Source organism: Eriocheir sinensis, chromosome 22, assembly GCF_024679095.1.
Source record: "Eriocheir sinensis breed Jianghai 21 chromosome 22, ASM2467909v1, whole genome shotgun sequence".
Classification (NCBI taxonomy): Eukaryota; Metazoa; Arthropoda; class Malacostraca; order Decapoda; family Varunidae; genus Eriocheir; species Eriocheir sinensis.
The window spans coordinates 19,653,810-19,676,309 of NC_066530.1; the positions used below are offsets into that span (position 1 = coordinate 19,653,810).

Genomic DNA, 22,500 nt, shown 5'->3' on the forward strand with positions numbered 1-22,500 from the left:
AGAGAGAGAGAGAGAGAGAGAGAGAGAGAGAGAGAGAGAGAGAGAGAGAGAGAGAGAGAGAGAGAGAGAGAGAGAGAGAGAGAGAGAGAGAGAGAGAGAGAGAGAGAGAGACCCTATCATAATATATCATCTTCAATTTGGATTTTTTAGCTAACGAGAACATAAACAAATGCAGATTATTGATTAAATCTAAAAAAATATATAAAATTACAAGTGATAAATATGAAAATAATGAAGAGAAATTTTGATACATGGGAATTATTATCTGAATGGATAATCTATATTTTGTAGTATTATGTATAAATTATGTATGAATTATTTTTCCTTATGGGAGCTGAGATGATATGCATAAAGTCAATCATAGTTATAGTTACATCAAAGATTCAGTAATAATAAAGGCAAAGGTATCAGTAAAACAAACATCGACTTACCCTTACTTAGCATGACAACACTCCAAGCAAACCACAATGTACTTACTCAAACCCAAGCCTTCAGCACTATCGCCAGATTTTGTAAACGTGGTATTGGTGTTTATTAAGTCATGTGGCGAGTTTTGCTTTTTAATTACATATTTTCGGGAGGACTTAGTTAGAAGTGTTGGACACGTTACAAATTCTATTGTAAAAATCGGTGGCTGAGTAGTCAGCGTGCGGGCGCCGCTTCCAGGAGGACGCAGGTTTGCGCCTCGCCCGCAGCCTCAGGCTGGGATTTTCCAGTCACCGCCGAGTAACCTCGACTACCCACATGCCGACCTGAAGACCACCTTTGAGCCATGGCTCTAGATTCTCTCTCTGAGAGAGGATCAAAGATGAGCTCCGGGGGGCAGCATGAGCCAAGCAAAATGGCGCCACTATAAACTTGTCTGCGCCAACAGGCTGGGGCCGACCACCAGGACCAACCAAGAAAGCCTACCCCAGCCATAGGCGGAACGTTAAAAAAAAGCCACGCCTTTAAAAACAGGTGAGAAAGGACAAAACAGCCATATTATTGTTGACGAAAACTAACACCACGTTTAATAAATCCGGCGCTGGGCACACCACAAACCTGTTATACCAAAGCTGCCGAAACAACCGCTACTAAGAGGCTGAAAACAGGCTATATACATTACACCACCACCACCACCATTACCAACACACCCACAGATAAGAGAAGGGCGTATTTTTCAACTTCTATTTTCAGAGAGAGAAAAATAGTGTTGTGTTAGTGTTTTCTCCACCGCATGCTTCAAATGGTCACTCTTATTAATATTTATCCCAATTTTCGTGCTGTTGGTATTGCCAAGACCGCCCATACATATATACAGATTCTATACGTATACATACAGATTTGCCCACTGAAGAGCTCCCATACATACATACATACGTTGCTTATATACAGTTAATACATATTCGTCGTACAAAACTTACGCTCATAGTGAAAATAATATAATGTGAGTTTAGATGCAAGTTAATAGAATGAGATATGCTAATAATACAAAAACAATAGGAAATAATAGAAAATAATGAAAAAAAATATGGAAAATGATACATAATAATTCCAATAGCCGTAAAAAAAAAATGTTGTAGAAATAATAGGTTAGTCTAGAAGTTAAGGAATACTAATACAAAATAAATAATAGAAAAATGATAAGAAATAATGAAAATAAAATGAAATAGAAAATAACTTACAAAAGAAAACAGAAAAAATAAAGGGAAATCTCGAATGCCCAGACGAAAAAAAAAAAATACAAGAAAATAAAGAAAGATAAATAGACAGGACACTAAACAACACATGCGTAAGGAAATAAAAAAGTAAAAATAATAAAGTAATACAACTCTTGATAATAATGATAAGGAAATAAAAGTCGTAATAAAAATAATAATAAAAATAATATTAGGCTAATAAGGTTTCGTCTTACCATAACAAGACCAGACACTTGAATAAAATTATCTTAACGAGTGTCTGTTTATTTTTACTATGGGTTTTATTAGTTATTATTGTTGTTAATCTTCTTTATCTTCTTATTCTTCCTCATATTCCTATTCTTATTATGATGATTAATTAAACGAAGTGAATTATTATACGAGTTTTAGGTATTGTAGTATTAGTATTAGTATTAGTAATAGTAGTGTGGTAATAGTAGTAGTAGTAGTAGTAGTAGTAGTAGTAGTAGTAGTAGTAGTAGTAGTAGTAGTAGTAGGGCTAGTAGTGTTAATTGCAGTAGTAGTAGTAGTAGTAGTAGTAGTAGTAGTAGTAGTAGTAGTAGTAGTAGTAGTAGTAGTAGTAGTAGTAGTAGTAGTAGTAGTAGTAGTAGTTATTGTAGTTGTTGTTCGGGTATATTAAGTTTGAAGCCATTTGTATTTTATTTTCATTTATTATTCTTTTGCACGAAGGCCGAGTAAAGGAAAAAAAAAAGCTGCAATAAATAGATAAATGTGGAAAATAGGAAAGGAAACAAAGAAAATAATAAAGAAAATAAGAAAAATAATGCACAGGAGTAATTATAGTGTGTCGAAATATCAAACTTTTTACAATATTATGATTTATTTTATTTTCATTTTATTTTATTTGTTTATTTTGTTATTCCTTGAGGCAGAGTTTTTTGTTATTGATTATCATATGAGTTGAATCGACCATAATAATAATAATAACAATAATAATAATAATAATAATAATAATGATGACAGTAATACCATGCAGTTCAACACTACGGAGAAGAAACACACATACTGAATTAATGAAAAACACATGCAAGGTCTACACAAACACACGAACACACGCACACAAACCAGCAAGCACACACACGCACATACAAACGCACTTACATACATACATACACACAAACAGGGTCATTTATAAGTACAGTCACGCCCATGTCCACGCACACACAGACACACACACACACTTGCATATGTCTTGTCAAACTCAATGTGTCTTTTTTGTTGTTGTTTTCATGTATAACTAAACTATTTTCTTTCTTTTTCCATTTCTAGATCATTCACACACACAAAAAAGTGAACTGAGTGAGCCAAGATACTTATGGACAAGGGCTCGAGCCTATCTCCTATTAAGACAGACAGACAGACAGACAGACAGACACATCAATTAACATCTAAGACAGTCATCAACGTAAGTACTGAAGATTGCTATGTTTTCATCTTAACGTCTTACGATCTTCCTATCTTACTTAATTACTATCTTATCTTGCTATCTTATACTCCTCTCTTTATCAGCTTCTAACTATTTCCTTCCTTCTCCGCCTCTGGGCATAGGTTATGAGGTCAGTGTGACGGAGATGAGCCCGGAGGCCAGGCGTAGCGATAGTGTGTATGCCTCCTTGACCTTACCTGACCTTGTTTTGTTAATGTTATGTGTGTTTGTTTGTTTTTTCCCTCTTTTGTGTGTTTGTGTGTTTTTTCGTTATTATTAAATGGATGACTTTTAAATATTTTTTTGGTGTTTTAAAAATGAAATCAGTGGTGTTTTTTTCTTTTTTTTTTCGTCTTGTTGTTGAGAGAATATGCGCATTTCGTTGTCGTCATGTGTGTGTGTGTGTGTGTGTGTGTGTGTGTGTGTGTGTGTGTGTGTGTGTGTGTCCAATTCGCTGGCTATCATTTTATCTATACCAATTATCGGTCACTCTACACACACACACACACACACACACACACACACACACACACACACACACACACCATTAGTGAGATGAAATGACCTGTTTGGCTTCCCTATATTTGTTGCATCCAAACACTCTCGGGCATGGCTGTCAAACACACACACACACACACACACACAAGCTACCCTTCCCTTCCCCACACACACAAACACACACACGCAAACGCACGCACACGCAAAACACACGCAAATTACCTGCCACCCTATAAAGGCACCGTAGCAGTAGTAGTAGCAGTAGTAGTAGCAGTAGAAGTAGTAGTAGTAGGTGGGTGGATAGCAGTAGTAGTAGTAGTAGTAGGTGGTGGTATTACTACTACAGGTGGAACATAAGGAGCTCGGGTCAAACAATCACCACCACCACCACCACCACCACCACCACCACCTCCACCACCTCCACCTGTCTTAATCAGAAGCCTTGACAGGTACTAGGCGGTAACCTGGTTGACAGACAGGTAAAAAAACGGGAAAGGGACGGGATGGGGAGGAGGAGGAGCCGGAGGAGGAGGAGGAGGAGGAAGAGGAGGAGGAGGATGTATCAGACAGAGAGAAAGTTTAAAGGGAAGAGATCATGAGAGAGAGAGAGAGAGAGAGAGAGAGAGAAAGGGTGTGGTATTAAAGTTGACAGAGAGAGAGAGAGAAAGGAAGAACGAAACAGCGAAAGAAAGACAGATAGATAGATAGATAGATAGATAGGGAGGGGATTTGGGAAGGGAGGTAGAGGGGGGGATGAAGGGGGAAGGGGGGGGTAGGGGGGAGAGGGTAGGTAAAAAGATCATTAATATTTTTTGGTCATTAAACACTTTCACTCTCACTTACTAATCACCTTCTCCCTCTCAGGTGTTGTTGTTGTTGTTACTGTTGTTATTTGTTATTGTTGTTTTCCTCCTGTACAGCGTTTCTGATTATTGTTATTGTTATTTTTGTTTTTGCTCTGTTATTTTGTTATGTACATTTTAAGTCAGTGAATTGTTGTTTTTTTCTATTTTTTCTATTTACATAGGCTATATACATTTTTTGTGATGTTTTGTGTGTGTTATTATTGTTGTTTTTGTTGTTGTTGTTGCTGGTGTTGTTTTTCGTCTACGTTTCAAATCCCTCAAGTTGTAAACACATTCGTATCTCAAAGAACAAACTCAATCTTACTTCGTCAATTTCCTTCGTCGAATTTTTTTTTATATTATATTAACGCTAAACAAACTCCCATTGACTCTACATAGGCAATAATTCGTTTACTAACAGAGTGGTGGATGCGTGGAACAGGCATGGCAGTCATGGGGTGAGTGCCAGTACGATAGACACTTTAGAATAGGTTTAACAAGGCCTGGCAGTCATGTGGAGTGCCAATACGATAAACACACCAAGGATAGACTTAACACTACATGGGGTGAGTGCCAATACGATAGGCACTTCAAGAATTGGTTTAACGAGTGCGTGGAACAGGCCTGGCATTCATGGGGTGAGTGCCAATACTATGGACACTACAAGAATGGGTTTAACAAGGCCTGGCTGTCATGGGGTGAGTGCCAATATATAAGACACTTCAAGAATGGGTATAACAAGGCCTGGGGGTCATGTGGTGAGTGCCAGTACGATAGACACTTTAAGAATGGTTATAACAAGGCCTGGGGGTCATGTGGTGAGTGAAAGTATGATAGACACTTTAAGAATGGTTATAACAAGGCCTGGGGGTCATGTGGTGAGTGAAAGTATGATAGACACTTTAAGAATGGTTATAACAAGGCCTGGGGGTCATGTGGTGAGTGCCAGTACGATAGACACTTTAAGAATGGTTATAACAAGGCCTGGGGGTCATGTGGTGAGTGCCAGTACGATAGACACTTTAAGAATGGGTATAACAAGGCCTGGGGGTCATGTGGTGAGTGAAAGTACGATAGACACTTTAAGAATGAGTATAACAAGGCCTGGGGGTCATGTGGTGAGTGCCAGTACGATAGACACTTTAAGAATGGGTATAACAAGGCCTGGGGGTCATGTGGTGAGTGCCAGTACGATAGACACTTTAAGAATGGGTTAAACAAGTGCCCGGCAGTCATGTGGTGAGTGCCAGTATGATAGACACTTTAAGAATGGGTTAAACAAGTGCCCGGCAGTCATGTGGTGAATGCCAATTCGATAGATACTTTAAGAATGCGTATTACAAGGCCTGGCAGTCATGAGGTGAGTGCCAGTATGATACACTTTAAGAATGGGTTAAACAAGTGCCCGGCAGTCATGTGGTGAGTGCCAGTACGATAGACACTGCAATAATAGGTTAAATATGTGGGTGGAACAGATTTGGCAGTCATGAGATGAGTGCCAATACGATAGACACCTCAAAAATAGCTTAGATAAATAAATACGTGGATAGAGAGGATATATTTTAATTTGTTTTAAAGGAGTTGACTGGACTCTTGCAGACTCCTGATGTTGTTCCTGTTGCTCACTCTTATTAAACGTAAGACTCGTTAGGTTCCAGTAATTTAAAGAGAGAATTCGATAGCCTAGATTCGATAGTTTTTTCTTAGGTGTGTCCGACAGTCTAATTGGTGTTACGAATTTCGATTTCACGGCACGAACCACTTTTTTTTCATATATTATTTTATGTAGTTTAATTGAGGCGGTAATTGCGTGAAATCTCCGTGACTGGCAAAATTAAAATATGATCTAATTTGCTTTTCCTGTTCCCCTTCCCTCCCTCCATCGCTCCCCCTCTCTCTCTCTCTCTTGAGCAAGGGGGACCGAGGGTGTGAGGTGGTGTACATGTGAAAGTCCCGCTTGTACCCAGAGATCGACTAATGAGCCTTGTTCTAATAGAGCGGGACTTGCTTGCGATGACGGGTCCAGCGCGTGATCAGGCCTTGGATAAATTACACCCACGCCTACAACCACATGCACACACACTTCGTTGACATGCGCCGCTACGAAAGCAACAACAAAAAAACAACATTATAAACTTCACACGCGAAACTCTATACGAAGATAAAATAACCAGATGAAGTAATGACGTCAAGAGGAGCTTCTTGGTCTTGTCTTGCAAATTTGACATTTCTTAAAGTTTCCGCGATAAAAAACAGCATCTAATATCCCGGCTTGCATGCTCTCCACCCAACCAGGATTCGAACCCCAGGCCAGTTAAATAGTTAGTTGCGCTACACTAGTGACGGCAAAAGGGACTAGAGAGGTTGTGTTAAGCTGTCTTTGGGTAGCGGCGAGGGAGCTAAGGAACCCAAGCTAGATGATGTGTTTGTATGAGGGGAAGGAAGGGAAGGAGGAGGAGGAGGATGAGGAGGAGGGTGCAAGTTATATGAGAAGTATTATGAGTAAGAGGAGAAGGAGGAGGAGGAGGAGGAGGAGGATACAAGTTAGATGAGAAGTATCATGAGTAAGAGGAGGAGGAGGACGAGGACGACGAAGAAAGAGGAGAGGAAGATAAGGAGGTGGAGGAGGAGGAGGAAGGAAATGACGCCGCCTCCACCACTCCGTTTTTTATGAGGCGAATAAACTTTCCGATCGTCTTTTGTTTCTTCGTTGTTTTTCGCGCCAAACATCAGTCATTTATTTTATTTTTTCTTTCGTATTCGAGTGTGGCAGAAAAAGGAAGATAATTTGATATACTTACTGATGCCAAATGTACGATAATTAGACTTTTCTTTTGCTGTTTTTTTTCTCATTTTCGAATTTGGTGTATTGCCAAATGTACGAGAATTCTTTTTTCGTTTCTTTTTTACCCCATTTTCGAATTTGGTGTATTGCCACATGTACGACAATTCTCTTTTTTTTTTTTTCATTTTCGAATTTGTGTATTGCCAAATGTACGACAATTCTTTTTTTTCGCTTCTTTTTCCTGTTTATTCTTTTTAACCCTTCTTCGAATTCCGTGTATTGCCAAATGTACGACAATTTATTTATCTTTTTTTTTTCCTCATTTTCGAATTCGGTGACGTCAAGTTTATTTTTCTTTTATATTCCGATCACGCAAAATAACACCAATAATTCCCTTTTTTTCTCACGTATGAAATTAATATGGTCTTTAAGGTTTAATTCCCATATATAAACCAATGGGGTGTGATTCTTATTGATTATTTATAGTGGTGGTGGTGGTGGTGATAGTGGTGATTGTGGTGGTGGTGGTGATTTGGCAAGTAATACCCGTGCTAGTAATGCAGTAGTGGTGGTAGTAGCAATAGTGGTAGCAGTGGTGGTGGTGGTGGTGGTGGTGGTGATGGTGGTGGTGGTGGTGGTGGTGGTGATGGTGGTGGTACGTGTGGTTAAAACTAAATCTATTATAGCATTACAATTATTGCTCTAGTGCCGAGAGAGAGAGAGAGAGAGAGAGAGAGAGAGAAATATTACTCACCTCAATTTTATTCTCTGTATTATCTTCCAGTGCAAGGCCTTTAGATAGACAGATAGATAGAAAGACAGATAGATAGATTTAAGTAGATAAGTATTTAGATAAAGGTGAATAAGTAACTTGCAAAAAGGGTGAGATATAAGTAGCATAACATTGTGCAGTAATAATAATAATAATGATAATAATAATAATGCAACCTTAAATTATATATATGATAGATAGATAGATTTGAGAGATTATCTATCTAACCTAATTCTTATACACTAAAAAATATATCTACTAACCTTATCTGCTGCCTGCCTCTCAATGTTTTTTTATATTCTTTCTTTTTCTCTCATTCCCCTCTTCTAACTTCTTACGTCCCCCCTTCTTCTATTCCTTGTTCATCCCCTTCTATCCTATTTTCATCTCTCTACATTCAGCATTCTTCTTTTTATCTTCCTTTTCTCTATTCTCTTCTTTCTAAATATTCCTTCGTTATAACCTACACCCATTTCTTCTTTCCTCCTTCCTTCTGTCCCTTTCTGATCTCCTGTTCCTTATCTGTTGTCTTCTCGTCTTTAAGCTCAACTCTCCTTCTTTCTTTCCATATAGTCCATTTAAGACACTCCATCTCTTGCTATCTTACTTCAAGCCTCTTCCTTCCCCGCGAAATCCCCCGTGGACACAAGAGAGGCCACGCTAGGACTCTCACCCGATCTCTATAGCTACCACACGTCCGTCTTCCCTCACGCGAATTCCCCCTAGGAAACAGGAGAGCCCACACTAGAATTCTCACCCCATCTCTAACTATCACAGGTCCGTCTCCTTCTACGCCAGATACTCCGTGGAAACAAGAGAGTCCATGCTAGAACTCTCATTCCATCTCTAACTCTCACACGTCCGCCTCCCCTCAAGTTAAATCCCCCGTGGACACAAGAGAGGCCATGCTAGAACTCACCCCATCTCTAGCTGTCACTCGTTCGTCTCCCTCCGCGCGAATTCCCCCGAAAAAAGGAGACAGGCCAAGCTAGGTAGAAAAACTGAACCCCATCTCTCGCTACCGTCCGTTCCCTTCCTTCCACGCGTAATCCCCGTCAAAACAAGAGGAGTCACGCTGGAACCCTCACTCCATCTCTAGCTACCGTCCATCCCTCTCCCTGCACGCGAATTCCCCCGTGGAAAGAAGTGACCCCAAGCTAGGTAGCAAAACAGAACTCACTACCGGTGGAGGTGTCCTGGTGCGGCGTGACTTGCGGCAGCGTGAACTCTTGGGCCTCAGGGTGGTGCAGTCCGATAAAGACCTCGTAGACGGTGACTCCCAGGATGGCGCCGATGTGAGGGCCGACCACTGGCACCCACCACCATGCCACGCCATCGTTGGTTGTGGCACTGTGGGTGGAGAGAGAGGTGGTGATAGAGGTGATGATGATGGTGGTGAGGTTTCAGAGGTGATGTTGAGGGTGTCGAATGTTATTGGTGATGAAAGAAGGTGTTACTGGTGATGAATTGGTGTTGGACGGTGGTGGTGTTGGTGGTGGTGAGGTCTATGGATGGGCCGTGGTGATATACAATGGGCGTTGGTGATACTGTGATGGTGATGAAGTGGAGTTGAACTGGTGATGAAATTGGTAACCACGAGTTCAACACATGATCAGACCCTACACTTCCTCTTCCTCCTCCTCCTTCTCCTCCTTACCTAAACGTATCGCTCCCCCATCCACCAACGAGAGTGAAGATCCTCGGGGCAAGGTCTCGGGCTGGGTTGATCGCATAGCCGCAGTTGAAGCCGAAGCAGACACCGATGTTGATGACCGTGAACCCGACGAAGAGCGGGATCAGAGCCTTGGGGACCTCCATGTTACGTGGGTCCGTGATGGCACACACGCAGATTAGCAGCAGCATCGTTCCTACCACCTGTGTGAGAGGGAAAGAGTGGTTTAGATACGTTTAGATAGGATAGATTTAGGTATGTATGTGTAGGGCCTTGCGAATTTAACAAAACTAACCTGATCTCCCAAACCATTACCGCTGGACAGGTAGTCAGTCATCACCGTTCCGTTAACGTTGGTGATTGAGCCAGGATAGGTTGCCCAGATCCCAGCAGTGGCCAATGTTCGGTCCCCTTCGAAGCTGTCCAATGCGTCTGTGGAGAGTAATAGGAAGGAAAGAGGAAGGAGGAGAAGGAAAATGGGATGGGAAAGGATAGAGAAGGAGGAATAGGAAGGAGAGGTAAGGAGAAGAAAAAAAATAGGGAAGTATAGAGAAGGAAGAAAGGAAAGGAGATGGAAGGAGGAGATTGAGGAAGGGTGTAGGAAGAATAGGGAAGGAGGAAGGAAGGAAGGAAGGAAATGAAGTGTGGTTGTGAAGGAGGAAGGAGGAGGAGGGAAGGAGGGAGATGGTGTAGTAGTGAAGGACAGGGAGGAAAGAAGAGAAGGAAGAAAGGGAAATAAACAGGAAATATGGAAGAATTGGACAATGAAAGAGGAGGAGGAAGAGGAGGAGAAAGAAGAAGGAGAGGGGGAAGGGAAAGAGGAGCAAAATATCATCAATTGTTCAGTTTCTTGTCAAAAATTTCGATGCTAACAAGTTCCTCTCTTTATTTTTTTTGGAGGGTAATTTAGAGCCCATTGTCACCCTCTCACTCATTCACTCACTCATTCACACACTCACTCTAACACAAACAATTACACCACACTAACACAACACAACACAACACAGATAAACTAAAAAAACAAAAACAAAGAAAAAATAAAGCTATACTCACTCAGGTACACCCCGTAGACCATAGCAGAGGCAAGGAAGGCCCCGATGTACTGGCCAATCATATAGATCGGGACCTTATTCCAGGGAAATTTACCCCAGACCGCTAGGGACACGGAGACAGCTGGGTTGATGTGCCCCCCGCTGATGCCCCCGCTCACCAGCACCCCCAGCGTCACGCCAATGCCCCATCCCCAGTTGATAGAGAAGAAGTCCCCGTTAGCTTTGTTAGTGAGGATGCACTGGGCCACTGAGGCTGTCCCGAAGGCCTGTAAAAAAAGAAGATGAGGTTTAGGGGAGTGCTGCGTGTGGCTGGATTAGAGAGAGCTGTAACAAAAGAGGGTTAGGATTAGGGGAGTGATGGTTAGTGAGGATGCTCTGGGTTACTGAGGCTGTCCCGAAGGCCTGTAAGAAGAGAAGGTGAGGTTAAGGGGAGTGGTGCGGCGTGTAAGAATAGGTTAGGTTAGGTTTAGGTGAGGTTCAGGTTAGTGCTGGTTAGTAAGGGTGCTCTAGGTTACTGAGGCTGTTCCGAAGGCCTGTTGGAAGAGAAGGTGAGGTTTAAGGGAATGGTGCGTGAAAGAAGAGAAGGTGAGGTTTAGGGGAGGGCTGCGTGTGTGTGTAAAGGTTGAAGGTGGACGGAAAGAAAAGAACAACATGGATAGAGAGATGAAGGAAGGATGGATAGAGATGAAGAAAGAAAGATGTACAGAGTTGAAGGAAGGAGAATGTAGAGAGGGAAAGGACGAGGAAAAGATAGGATAGAGGCGAAGAAGGAGGAATAGATGTAAAGTATATAAGAGAGGAAAAGAAGGAAGGGAGAGCTATCCTTTCTGTACTCTGCTCTCTTGTTGCGGATTAAATTTTCGTCTCTACCTTTTATCGTTATGGAAGATCGGCAAAGTTCTGTTTTCTTCCGTCTCCCTATCAAGTTTTTTTTATCAAGTTTCCGCCTGAGTGAAGGGGAAGCAGGTTCGAAGTGCCATAATCAGATGACCTTGACATTCGAAAATACGAAGAATAAGAACAATCGTCTAAAACTGGAGTAATAAAAAAAAACGAAAATTAGGTAAACAGAGAGATATGGAAAAGGGAGAGAGGGAGAGTAGGAAAGGAAGAAAGAGGGAGAGAAAAGGAGGAAAGGCAGAGTAAACGAGAGTAGGGAGAAAGTAGGAAAGAGGGAAGTGAGGAAATAAAAGGGTGTTTGGAAAGAATAGGAAGGAAAGGAATAAAAAAAAAAGGAAAATAAGGTAAACAGAGAGATATGCAAAAGGGAGAGAAGGAGAGTAAGAAAGGAAGAAAGAGGGAGAGAAAGGGAGGAGAGGCAGAGTAAACGAGAGTAGGGAGGAAGGAGGAAAGAGGGAAGGGAAAGAATAGGGAAGGAAAAGAAATGGAAGGAAGGATGAAGGAGCAAGAGAGAAGGAAAAAAATAATAACCAAGAATTCAAAAGCAAAGAAAAGTTCAGACTAACATGACAGCGACCTGGTTTGAGGAGACTCGTTCAGATTAAGCTGACGTGAGGCGTTCAAACTAACATGACAGCTAGGCCACGCCCCCTTCCTAAGCCCCGCCCCTTCCTGCTTCCGGGTTAGCCTATTGCGTGTGTGTGCGTGTGCCCTGACTGCTTGCAAGGCTTATATGACACACACTTACGTACATACAAACAGACAAGCAGACAGACAGAGAGACAGACAGACGTAACCGAAGCTCATTTAATCTTCTTCACTTCCGTCTTCTTCTTCTTCTTCTTCTTCTTCTTCGTCTTCTTTTTTTCCCTCTCTCGGTTTTCTGTTTCACGATTATGTAATGCTTTTTTTTGTTTCATCTTTCTCTTTTTTTTTCTTCTTTTCGTTCTTCTTCTTCTTCTTCTTATTATTATTATTATTATTATTATGAGAGAGAGAGAGAGAGAGAGAGAGAGAGAGAGAGAGAGAGAGAGAGAGGGAAAGAGGGGTTAGGTAAGGGGAATCGAACCCTCTCTCTAACTCCTCTTTGTCGATAACCTTTGCAACCTGATTCTTTTTAACCTGTTTTGGGTACAGTGAGATTAGAAGGTGCATCTTTAACTTTCCTTCCTCTTCTTCTTCTTCTTCTTCTTCTTCCTGTTCCTATTGTATATATATTAAACCTTCCTGTCGTCGCCTATTGGTATATCCGGCGATTGAGAGAGAGAGAGAGAGAGAGAGAGAGAGAGAGAGAGAGAGAGAGAGTATAAGAACGTAAGGAATCTGCAAGAGGTCGGTAGGTTCATACAAGGCAAGTTCTGTAAGCCTAACCCCGCCCTACCTCACTATCCATGAACTTACCTAACCTCTTCTTGAATCTATCTATACTATTGACATTTACAACATGACTGCCAGGCCTGTTCCACTCATCCACCACTCTGTTAGTATTGGCACTCACTCACCACATGACCGTCAGGCCTGTTCCACTCATCCACCACTCTGTTAGTATAGGCACTCACTCACCACATGACCGTCAGGCCTGTTCCACTCATCCACCACACTGTTAGTATTGGCACTCACTACATGACTGCCAGGCCTGTTCCACTCATCCACCACTCTGTTAGTATTGGCACTCACTCACCACATGACTGTCAGGCCTGTTCCACTCATCCACCACTCTGTTAGTATTGGCACTCACTCACCACATGACTGTCAGGCCTGTTCCACTCATCCACCACTCTGTTAGTATTGGCACTCACTCACCACATGACTGCCAGGCCTGTTCCACTCATCCACCACTCTGTTAGTATTGGCACTCACTCACCACATGACTATCAGGCCTGTTCCACTCATCCACCACTCTGTTAGTATTGGCACTCACTCACCACATGACTGCCAGGCCTGTTCCACTCATCCACCACTCTGTTAGTATTGGCACTCACTACATGACTGTCAGGCCTGTTCCACTCATCCACCACTCTGTTAGTATTGGCACTCACTCACTACATGACTATCAGGCCTGTTCCACTCATCCACCACTCTGTTAGTATTGGCACTCACTCACCACATGACTGCCAGGCCTGTTCCACTCATCCACCACTCTGTTAGTATTGGCACTCACTCACCACATGACTGCCAGGCCTGTTCCACTCATCCACCACTCTGTTAGTATTGGCACTCACTCACCACATGACTGCCAGGCCTGTTCCACTCATCCACCACACTGTTAGTATTGGCACTCACTCACCACATGACTGCCAGGGCTGTTCCACTCATCCACCACTCTGTTAGTAAACCAATTCTTGCCTATGTTATTGTTGAATCTGAATATATCCACCTTAAACCCATTGCTACGTGCTTTGTTTTGTATATTATGTAAAGAGTAAAGAGAACGAGTTTGAGACGCAGAAAAAACGTGTTTAGAGAGTTCGAAGGTAAAGGTTGAAGGTGAGAGAGAGAGAGAGAGAGAGAGAGAGAGAGAGAGAGAGAGAGAGAGAGAGAGAGAGGATAAATATATAGGAAGTAGGTGAGGATTCACTAACCTAAATACACACACACACACACACACAGGAAGGGTGGGGTTAGGTGGATGCACACACACACGCACACACGCACAAAATACGCACATACGCAAGTACACACATTGCAAAACGTACACTATTCATCTCTCTCTCTCTCTCTCTCTCTCTCTCTCTCAATATCTTACGGGAATTACATAAGTCAAGGTAGAGAGAGAGAGAGAGAGAGAGAGAGAGAGAATTAGCTTTTTTCCCCTATCCGTGTTAACCTTATTCAGTTTCATAGCATTGTGACTATCTCTCTCTCTCTCTCTCTCTCTCTCTCTCTCTATTATAATTTACTCCTCCTTTCTCCTTCATTAATATTCCTTTCTCCTCCTCCTCCTCCTCTTCTTTATTCTTCTTCTCTTCTTTGTATCATTTATTTATCAGATTCTTGTCACTCTCTCCTCCCTTCATCAGTGCTTACTATCTCCTCCTCTTCCTCCTCCTCCTCCTCCTCTTCCACCCATAACACTGTTAACTGGAATAGGTGCAAGGGTTTCCCGGGTTCTGATTGGCCGATGCGAGGCGAAGCTAAGCGCTGATTGGTCCTTTAGCGAGCGGTTGCGTCATTCTGTAATCGTCGATGTTTATTGGATAATTTATGTAGGGGATTGTATGTATGGGAGAGAGAGAGAGAGAGAGAGAGAGAGAGAGAGAGAGAGAGAGAGAGAGAGAGAGAGAGAGAGAGAGAGAGAGAGAGAGAGAGAGAGAGAGAGAGAGAGAGAATATAAGAAGAGAGAAAGGGAGAGGAAAGAGATATATGGAAAAGGGAGAGAAAGAGAAAGAAAGGGAGGAAGAGAAAGGGAGAGAGAGAGAGAAAAGGGGGGAGGAAAGGGAGAGGAAACAGCCACCAACCCACATTTCCTTATTACCTCATTTATCACATTTCCTTATTCCCCATTCTTCTTATTCCTATTATTATTATTATTATTATTATTATTATTATTATTATTACCTCCATTAGTATATGAATAACGTATTTGTCAACAGAGAGAGGGAATAAATATCTTAGCAAGGCATTAAAGGGTGTAAGGAGTTATATATTAGGGTTATAATATGGGAGAGAGAGAGAGAGAGAGAGATGGAAATTGAGGATATATGAAATTACTGACCAAAAATAAGATATATCACTACTCTCTCTCTCTCTCTCTCATTTTAAGGACAGACAGACAGACACAAAAAGTTTATCCTTATGAGGTTGTTGCTACTTCCCGTAAATGCCAAGGTTAACAACAACAACAACAACAACAACTATTACTACTACTACTACTACTACTACTACTACTACTACTACTACTATTACCACCACCACCACCACTACTACTACTACTACTACTACTACTACTACTACTTTCGTAATCTCCCTTCTTCCATTTTCTTTCTTCTTTTCTAATTCCTGTTTTTTTTTCTTCCTCTTTCTTGTCCTTCTTTCTCTCCCTTCCTCTCTCTTTCCTCTCTTTCCCTTCTCTCCCTTCCTTTCCTCCCCTCTCTCCCCCTTGTCCTCTCTATCTTTCAAACTTCTTTATGATCTTCCTCCTCCTCCTCTCCCTCCTCCCCTCCTCCTCCTCCTTCTTCTCCTTATATAACGCGAATCGATTCTTCGCACGATTAGGAGCATTGGAATCTATACAATTGTTTACTAAAGAGGAGGAAGAAGAGGAAGAAGAGGAGGAAAGGAGAAAGAAGAAGAGGAGAGGAGGAAAGAAGAGGAGGAAGAAAGAGAGGGAGGAAAGAGAATAGTAAGAATTGGAGGAAAGAGGAAAACTGTGTGTGTGTGTGTGTGTGTGTGAGGTCACTATGACTACTTATATAATTTTTCCTATAGCCTACTCTCTCTCTCTCTCTCTCTCTCTCTCTCTCTCTCTCTCTCTCTTTACCTGGAAAGTTTTCTTAATGAAGTCTTACGTCATTTCCGTTGAGAGAGAGAGAGAGAGAGAGAGAGAGAGAGAGAGAGAGAGAGAGAGAGAGAGAGAGAGAGAGTCACAGGTAATGAAGACGAGTTGAGGTGAGGTCATGAGAGAGAGAGAGAGAGAGAGAGAGAGAGAGAGAGAGAGAGAGAGAGAGAGAGAGAGAGAGAGAGAGACAAAAAACACACACACACACACACACACACACACGGCAACCACCTTCTCAGTTTCCTCTCGTCTTTCCTCACCTCTCCCTCCCTCCCTCCCTCCTTTCCTCCATCTTTCCCTCCCTCCCTCCCTCCTTCCCTCCATCTTTCCCTCCCTCCCTCCTCATTCTCTCTCGTAATGCTTCCACTACCCCCTTCTCCTCCTCCTCCTCCTCCTCCTCTCTCTTATCTCCCCTCCTCCATTTCTCTCCTTCCTCCCTTCTTATCATCGCTTTCCTTCCAGTTATCTCTCCTCCTTTCCTCCCCTTTTCCTCCTCCTCCTCTTCTTTTCTTCTCTCTCCCTTCTCTCTTTCCTCCTCCTTTCTCTCTCCTTAGAACGAATGATAATAATAATAACAATAATAATAATAATAATAATAATAATAATAATAATAATAATAATAATAATAATAATAATAAAAGTCCTTACGTAAAAATATTAAAAAAATATAAAAAAATAACCACAAAAAATAAGAAAAAAAGAAAAAAGAAAAAAAAGATAGTATAAGATTGCCAGTGGAAGGAAATACGAGTAAGTTAGCTTTCTTTTGTAACTCTCTCTCTCTCTCTCTCTCTCTCTCTCTCTCTCTCTCTCTCCTCATTATACATCTCATTCTTTCTTTCTCTCTTTCTTTCTTTCTTTCTTTCTTTTTAGGATCAACAAAAAAAAAGAAAGAAACTACCTCTGATAAACGTTGTAGAATCAGACTTCTATTTAAAACGTTTTATTGCCGGGATCCAAACGTTTATGGCAGGAGGAGGAGGAGGAGGAGGGGGAGGAGAAGGAGGAGGATATAAAATTATGTATCGTAAGTTTTTTCTTCTCTCTCTCTCTCTCTCTCTCTCTCTCTCTCTCTCTCTCTCTCTCTCTCTCTCTCTCACCTTGGCGTCGTGTGATTATTTCCCGCAATGACCTGAAGAGAAATAGCTCACTTTCTTTCTTTCTTCGTAATAGTCTTTGTACCAAGGTTGAGAGAGAGAGAGAGAGAGAGAGAGAGAGAGAGAGAGAGAGAGGGAGAGGGAGAGGGGGAGAGGGAGAGGATCGTGATACGGTATTTGATGTCTTTACTTAGAATTCCAAGGCTCTCAGTAAAGACATAAGCCGACAACACGTTATGTCAAGGTAAGTTTTCTGAGACGCTTTCGGTTCTCACAGCAACTACGAGTATTTCCTAAGGCCACAAAGGAGATGAGTTGCTTTCTCCTCATGAGTGGGTTTTCTTGTTCATGGTGCAGTAGAAGCCTTGTCAAACTATCACTAGGCTCGTAACACTACCCATGGAAATACTAACACACACACACAACCTCTACGAAAGCCTTGTCACACTATCATTAGGCTCAAAACACTACCCATGGAAATACTAACACACACACACACACACACACACACACACACAACCTCTACGAAAGCCTTGTCAAACTATCACTAGGCTCATAACACTACCCATGGAAATACTAATACACACAACCTCTACGAAAGCATGATCATATGTGTGTGTAAGCTCTGAGATGTTTGAAAATATGGGTCTTGCAACTGTCATATAGAGGTTGTGTGAGTTAATATTTCAGTGGGTTGTGTTATGAGCCTAGTGATAGTTCGACAAGGCTTTCGTAGAGGTTGTGGGGGTATGTTAGTATTTCCATGGGTAGTGTTATGAGTCTAGTGATAGTTTGACAAGACTTTCATAGAGGTTGTGTGGGTAGTGTTATGAGTCAAGTGATAGTTTGACAAGACTTTCGTAGAGGTTGTGTGGGTAGTGTTATGAGTCTAGTGATAGTTTGACAAGACTTTCATAGTGGTTGTGTGGGTAGTGTTATGAGCCTAGTGATAGTTTGACAAGGACTCCTCTGTACCACGAACGTAAATATACGCTCATGAGGAGAACCGGACTCATCTCCTTTATGACCTGTGGAAATCGTTGTTCTGAGAGGCGAAAACTTCTGAAAAAAAGGTCTTTATGGCTTAGATAAGGTTGAGGTGGGTGAAGGGGTTTGTTGTGGGTGATAAGAGATAAGCTAAGACAGGCATGAATGGGTTATTGGAAGGGAAGTTTGTAATGTGTTAAGAGTGAGCCAGAAATCAGTGAAAAATTAGAGTAGATGTTGATTAGAAGAGAGAGAGAGAGGTTTAAGATAATGTTCGTATTTGCAAAGGTAAATGGTACTACTACTATTACTACTACTACTACTACTACTACTATTATTATTACAACCCCTCCCGCTCCACCTCCTCCTCTTTCCTCCTCCTCCTCCTCCCTTTCCATTTAATTAAAAAGATAAAGAAAATGAATATCCAAAATCATGTAAGGAATTATTATTATTTTTTTTGCCTTTTCATTCGTGTGCGAAAAAAAGTCATGATTTAACTTTCATATTAAATTTAGAGCAATCTCTCTCTCTCTCTCTCTCTCTCTCTCTCTCTCTCTCTCTCTCTCTCTCTCTGTATGTCTCCTTTAAGGCAAAATTAATAAGTGTTGCCAAATCAAAGGTTCAGAGCGAAATACAGTTCTGCCAAGATGAGAGAGAGAGAGAGAGAGAGAGAGAGAGAGAGAGAGAGAGAGAGAGAGAGAGAGAGAGAGAGAGAGAGAGAGAGAGAGAGAGAGAGAGAGAGAGAGAGAGAGAGAGAAAAGTTTTATTGGCAATTTATAAACCGGTTGGAGAGAGAGAGAGAGAGAGAGAGAGAGAGCGTAGTAGTAGTAGTAGTAGTAGTAGCAGTGACCTCTACAGTAACATATAACACAAAATTACACATAATAGCAAGAAGATTCCTACACTTAAGTACTTCTAATTACTCTCTCTCTCTCTCTCTCTCTCTCTCTCATTTCTGACCTCAAATTAGAGAAAATAAAACAGGAAAATTGAAGGAAATGGACGACTGAAACGGAAGATGACTTGGCAGTAGTAGTAGTAGTAGTAGTAGTAGTAGTAGAAGTGGTGGTGGTGGTGGTGGTGTTAATGACAGTGGTAGTAGTAGTAGTAGTAATAGTAGTAGTAGTAGTAGTAGTAACAGTAGTTGTAGTAGCAGTTATAGTAGTAATAATAGTAGTAGTAGTAGTAGTAGTAGTAGTTGTTGTTGTTGTTGTTGTTGCTGCATTCATAGTGGCATAATTACTCTTGTTTATGATTATCTCCAGACACGAATGCCAAAAAGAAAGAAAAGAAATTACAAAGAAGAGTTAATTTATTGCTCTCTCTCTCTCTCTCTCTCTCTCACTTTCACTCATCGTCTCTTTTCACCTCCAGCTACGACCATGACAACTATGTGTGTGTGTGTGTGTGTGTGTGTGTGTGTGTGTGTGTGTGTGTGTGTGTGTGCAACGTCAACTATGTAATGAGAAGTGATGGTGATTTTTAAGTTTCTCTCTCTCTCTCTCTCTCTCTCTCTCTCTCTCTCTCTCTCTCTCTCTCTCTCTCTCTCTCTCTCTCTCTCTCTCGAAACAGGTGGCTACGAAGTCTTGTTGGAATGAATTGAACGTTTCCTGTACGTCTCTCTCTCTCTCTCTCTCTCTCTCTCTCTCTCTCTCATGACCTCGGAAGTGAAATGAAAAAAACAATAATAATAATTACATGTGATAAGGTTTTTATGTTTCCTACACGTTTTTTTTTTTTTTTTCTTCCTTCCTCCTCCTCCTCCTCCTCCTCCTCCTTCTCCTGTCTTTCACTTTTGTCTCTCTGCTATTTATAACCTCTCTCTCTCTCTCTCCCTTTTTCCTTCCTTCCTTCCTTCCTCCTTCCTTCCTCCTCCTCTTCCCTCTCCTGTCTTTCACTTTTGTCTCTGCTTTTTGTAACCTCTCTCTCTCTCTCTCTCTCTCTCTCTCTCTCTCGCATTGGAATTCATATTCTCTTCCTTCCTTCTTTCCTTCCTCCTATCTTGTTTTTATCTTTTAATCCTCCTTTTCTTCTTCTCTAATTTATATTCTAGTCTTCTTCTTTCATGTCTTCTTATCTCCTCTTATCTCTTCCCTTATCTCTCCCTTCTTATAATTCCTCACCTTCCTTCCCTCCTTAATTTCGCTATTATTTTCTCTCTCTTCTCTCTCGTCCTTTCCTTCTCTTCCTTCACTTCCTTTCTTCATTCCCTCCTCTCCTTCTTCCTTCTGTCTTCCTCTACTCTTCTTATTCTTCCTTCTCCCTTCTTCCTCTCCTCCTTCCTCTTTTTCTTCCTTCCTTCCCCCTCGTTTCCTTCCCTTCCATTCCCCTCTTTCTCTGTTTTATTTCGGAATTAGAAGGAAAAAAAAAAAAACACTGGGGAACGAGGAGGAGGAGGAGGAGGAGGGGGAAGAAGAGGAGGAGGAGGAGGAGGAGGAGGAGGAGGAAAACATGGAATAACAGGCTGCAAAAACTCTCGGATTGCTTGTGACTTGCATAAAAGGGATCAAATTGGGGAACGAGGAGGAGGAGGAGGAGGAGGAGGAGGAAAACATGAAATAACAGTCTTCAAAAACTTTCGGATTGCTTGTGACTTGCATAAAAGGGATCAAATTCCTTTTAAGTATGGACACAAGAACTTTCGACTCCATTATGTCGCTAGGAAGTAACAGGAGGAGGAGGAGGAGGAGGAGAAGGAGGTAACATGGAGGTAAATTACATCCACAAGTGTCAGAAAATTAATTCAACCTTGTATAGTAACTCTCTCTCTCTCTCTCTCTCTCTCTCTCTCTCTCTCTCTCTCTGCATTACAAGTCAAATCCATAACATGAAAAATGGAATGAAAGGAATCTTGCGAAATCATAAGAAAAAAAAAAAGAGAAAGAAATATGAAATAAGTCCATAAAACTCGTTTTAGGGAGAGTCACTCATGCACTCATTCGAATCGGTCAGTCAGTTAGTCAGTCAGTCAGTCAGTCAGGGATGGAGTGAATATTAGAATTGTGTATTTGAATACGAATACTTCAAATTCCAACGAACACGAATATGAATTCGACTACACTGAAATGTTGTTAATTCGAATACAAATACGAATACTTCTTGAAAGTATTCATGAATACATTCATGAATACTTTTCACTGAAAACTACCTTCTTGATGTAACTGTGTAGAACTGTTCTGAAGTTATGCGGCACTAAAATGAACATGAACACACATTCATGCAGCGTACACACTGCCAAGTGGCAAGTGAGTCTGACTCCAGCGTCCAGCCGCGCTGTCACAGTCTGCGAACCCTGTACTGTACACGACGACTACACGTCCGCCCAGCGGGAGGCTGGAGTTGTAGGGAACAACGGCTGTTATTTATGATAATAAATTTTGAAGTATTCGTCAATTATTCGCAGAATACGAATACTTTCCCCTTGTATTCGAATACGAATGAGAATACTTTGATTTCTATCAATACTTATTCGGATACGAATACACTCAAATACGATATTCAATGTATTCGAATACGAATACCGAATATGAATACTCCATCCCTGCGGTATGACAGTCAGCCGATCAGTCACTCTGTCAGAAGGAAAGAGAGGAATAGTAGTAGTAGTAGTAGCAGCAGTAGCAGTAACAATAGTAGTAGTAATAGTTGTAGTAGTAGTAGTAGTAGTAGTAATAGTAGCGACGTAGGAAGAGAAAGCCAAACTATAATAAACTTCAAAAGGTCAAAGGTCACTATATGACGGAGCTAACGGCTGCGCGCAAACCACAGTGTTAGAGGTCAAGGGATGGAGTTGAACTCAGGGGCAACGCGCCGCGCGGTATGCTCGGGAATTGACCCAAAACTTAACCTGAACCCAAACTGAAGGAATCCAAACCTATTATTATTATTATGGTTGACTTATCTACGATTTATCATTTTTTTGTCATTCTAGTCTCTCTCTCTCTCTCTCTCTCTCTCTCTCTCTCTCTCTCTCTCTCTCTCTCTCTCTCTCTCTATCTATCTATCTATCTATATTTATCTACATCTATCTACTTCTTAGCATCTTCCTCAATCCAGTTACATTTAAAAAAAAAACTCACTAAAATTTTGCAAGAATGTCTACCTATCAATCTACCTCTGACTATCTCTTTCAGCATCTTCCTCAACAACACCTAACACATGCAACTCTTCTTCTTCGCGCTGGTAATTTGAGGCAACACACGAAGAGGTTCCAGTACTCTTCCCTATCGTTGAATACCGTTTCCTAATTGGTTCGGATCACG

The 22,500-nt window shown here is 41.5% G+C and overlaps 1 protein-coding gene across 5 annotated transcripts in view; it reads right to left on the reverse strand.

Annotated features, from left to right (window-relative positions):
• Positions 1 to 22,500, reverse strand: part of LOC127002228 (aquaporin-7-like) — a 36,082-nt gene that overhangs the window by 3,138 nt on the left and 10,444 nt on the right. For 2 of the 5 annotated variants that reach the window (XR_007755899.1, XR_007755900.1), the window contains exons 3-7: positions 10,755 to 11,019; positions 9,997 to 10,133; positions 9,687 to 9,904; positions 9,210 to 9,379; positions 3,850 to 4,091 (exon numbers count right to left, since the gene is read on the reverse strand). Coding sequence is in view for 2 of the 5 variants with exons in the window: in XM_050868011.1 (XP_050723968.1) it covers positions 9,210 to 9,379; positions 9,687 to 9,904; positions 9,997 to 10,133; positions 10,755 to 11,019 (790 nt within the window). In the remaining 3 variants the exon portion in view is untranslated. The remainder of the gene's footprint in view (positions 1 to 3,849; positions 4,092 to 9,209; positions 9,380 to 9,686; positions 9,905 to 9,996; positions 10,134 to 10,754; positions 11,020 to 22,500) is intronic. The other 3 variants (XR_007755901.1, XM_050868012.1, XM_050868011.1) reach the window with 3 other exon arrangements.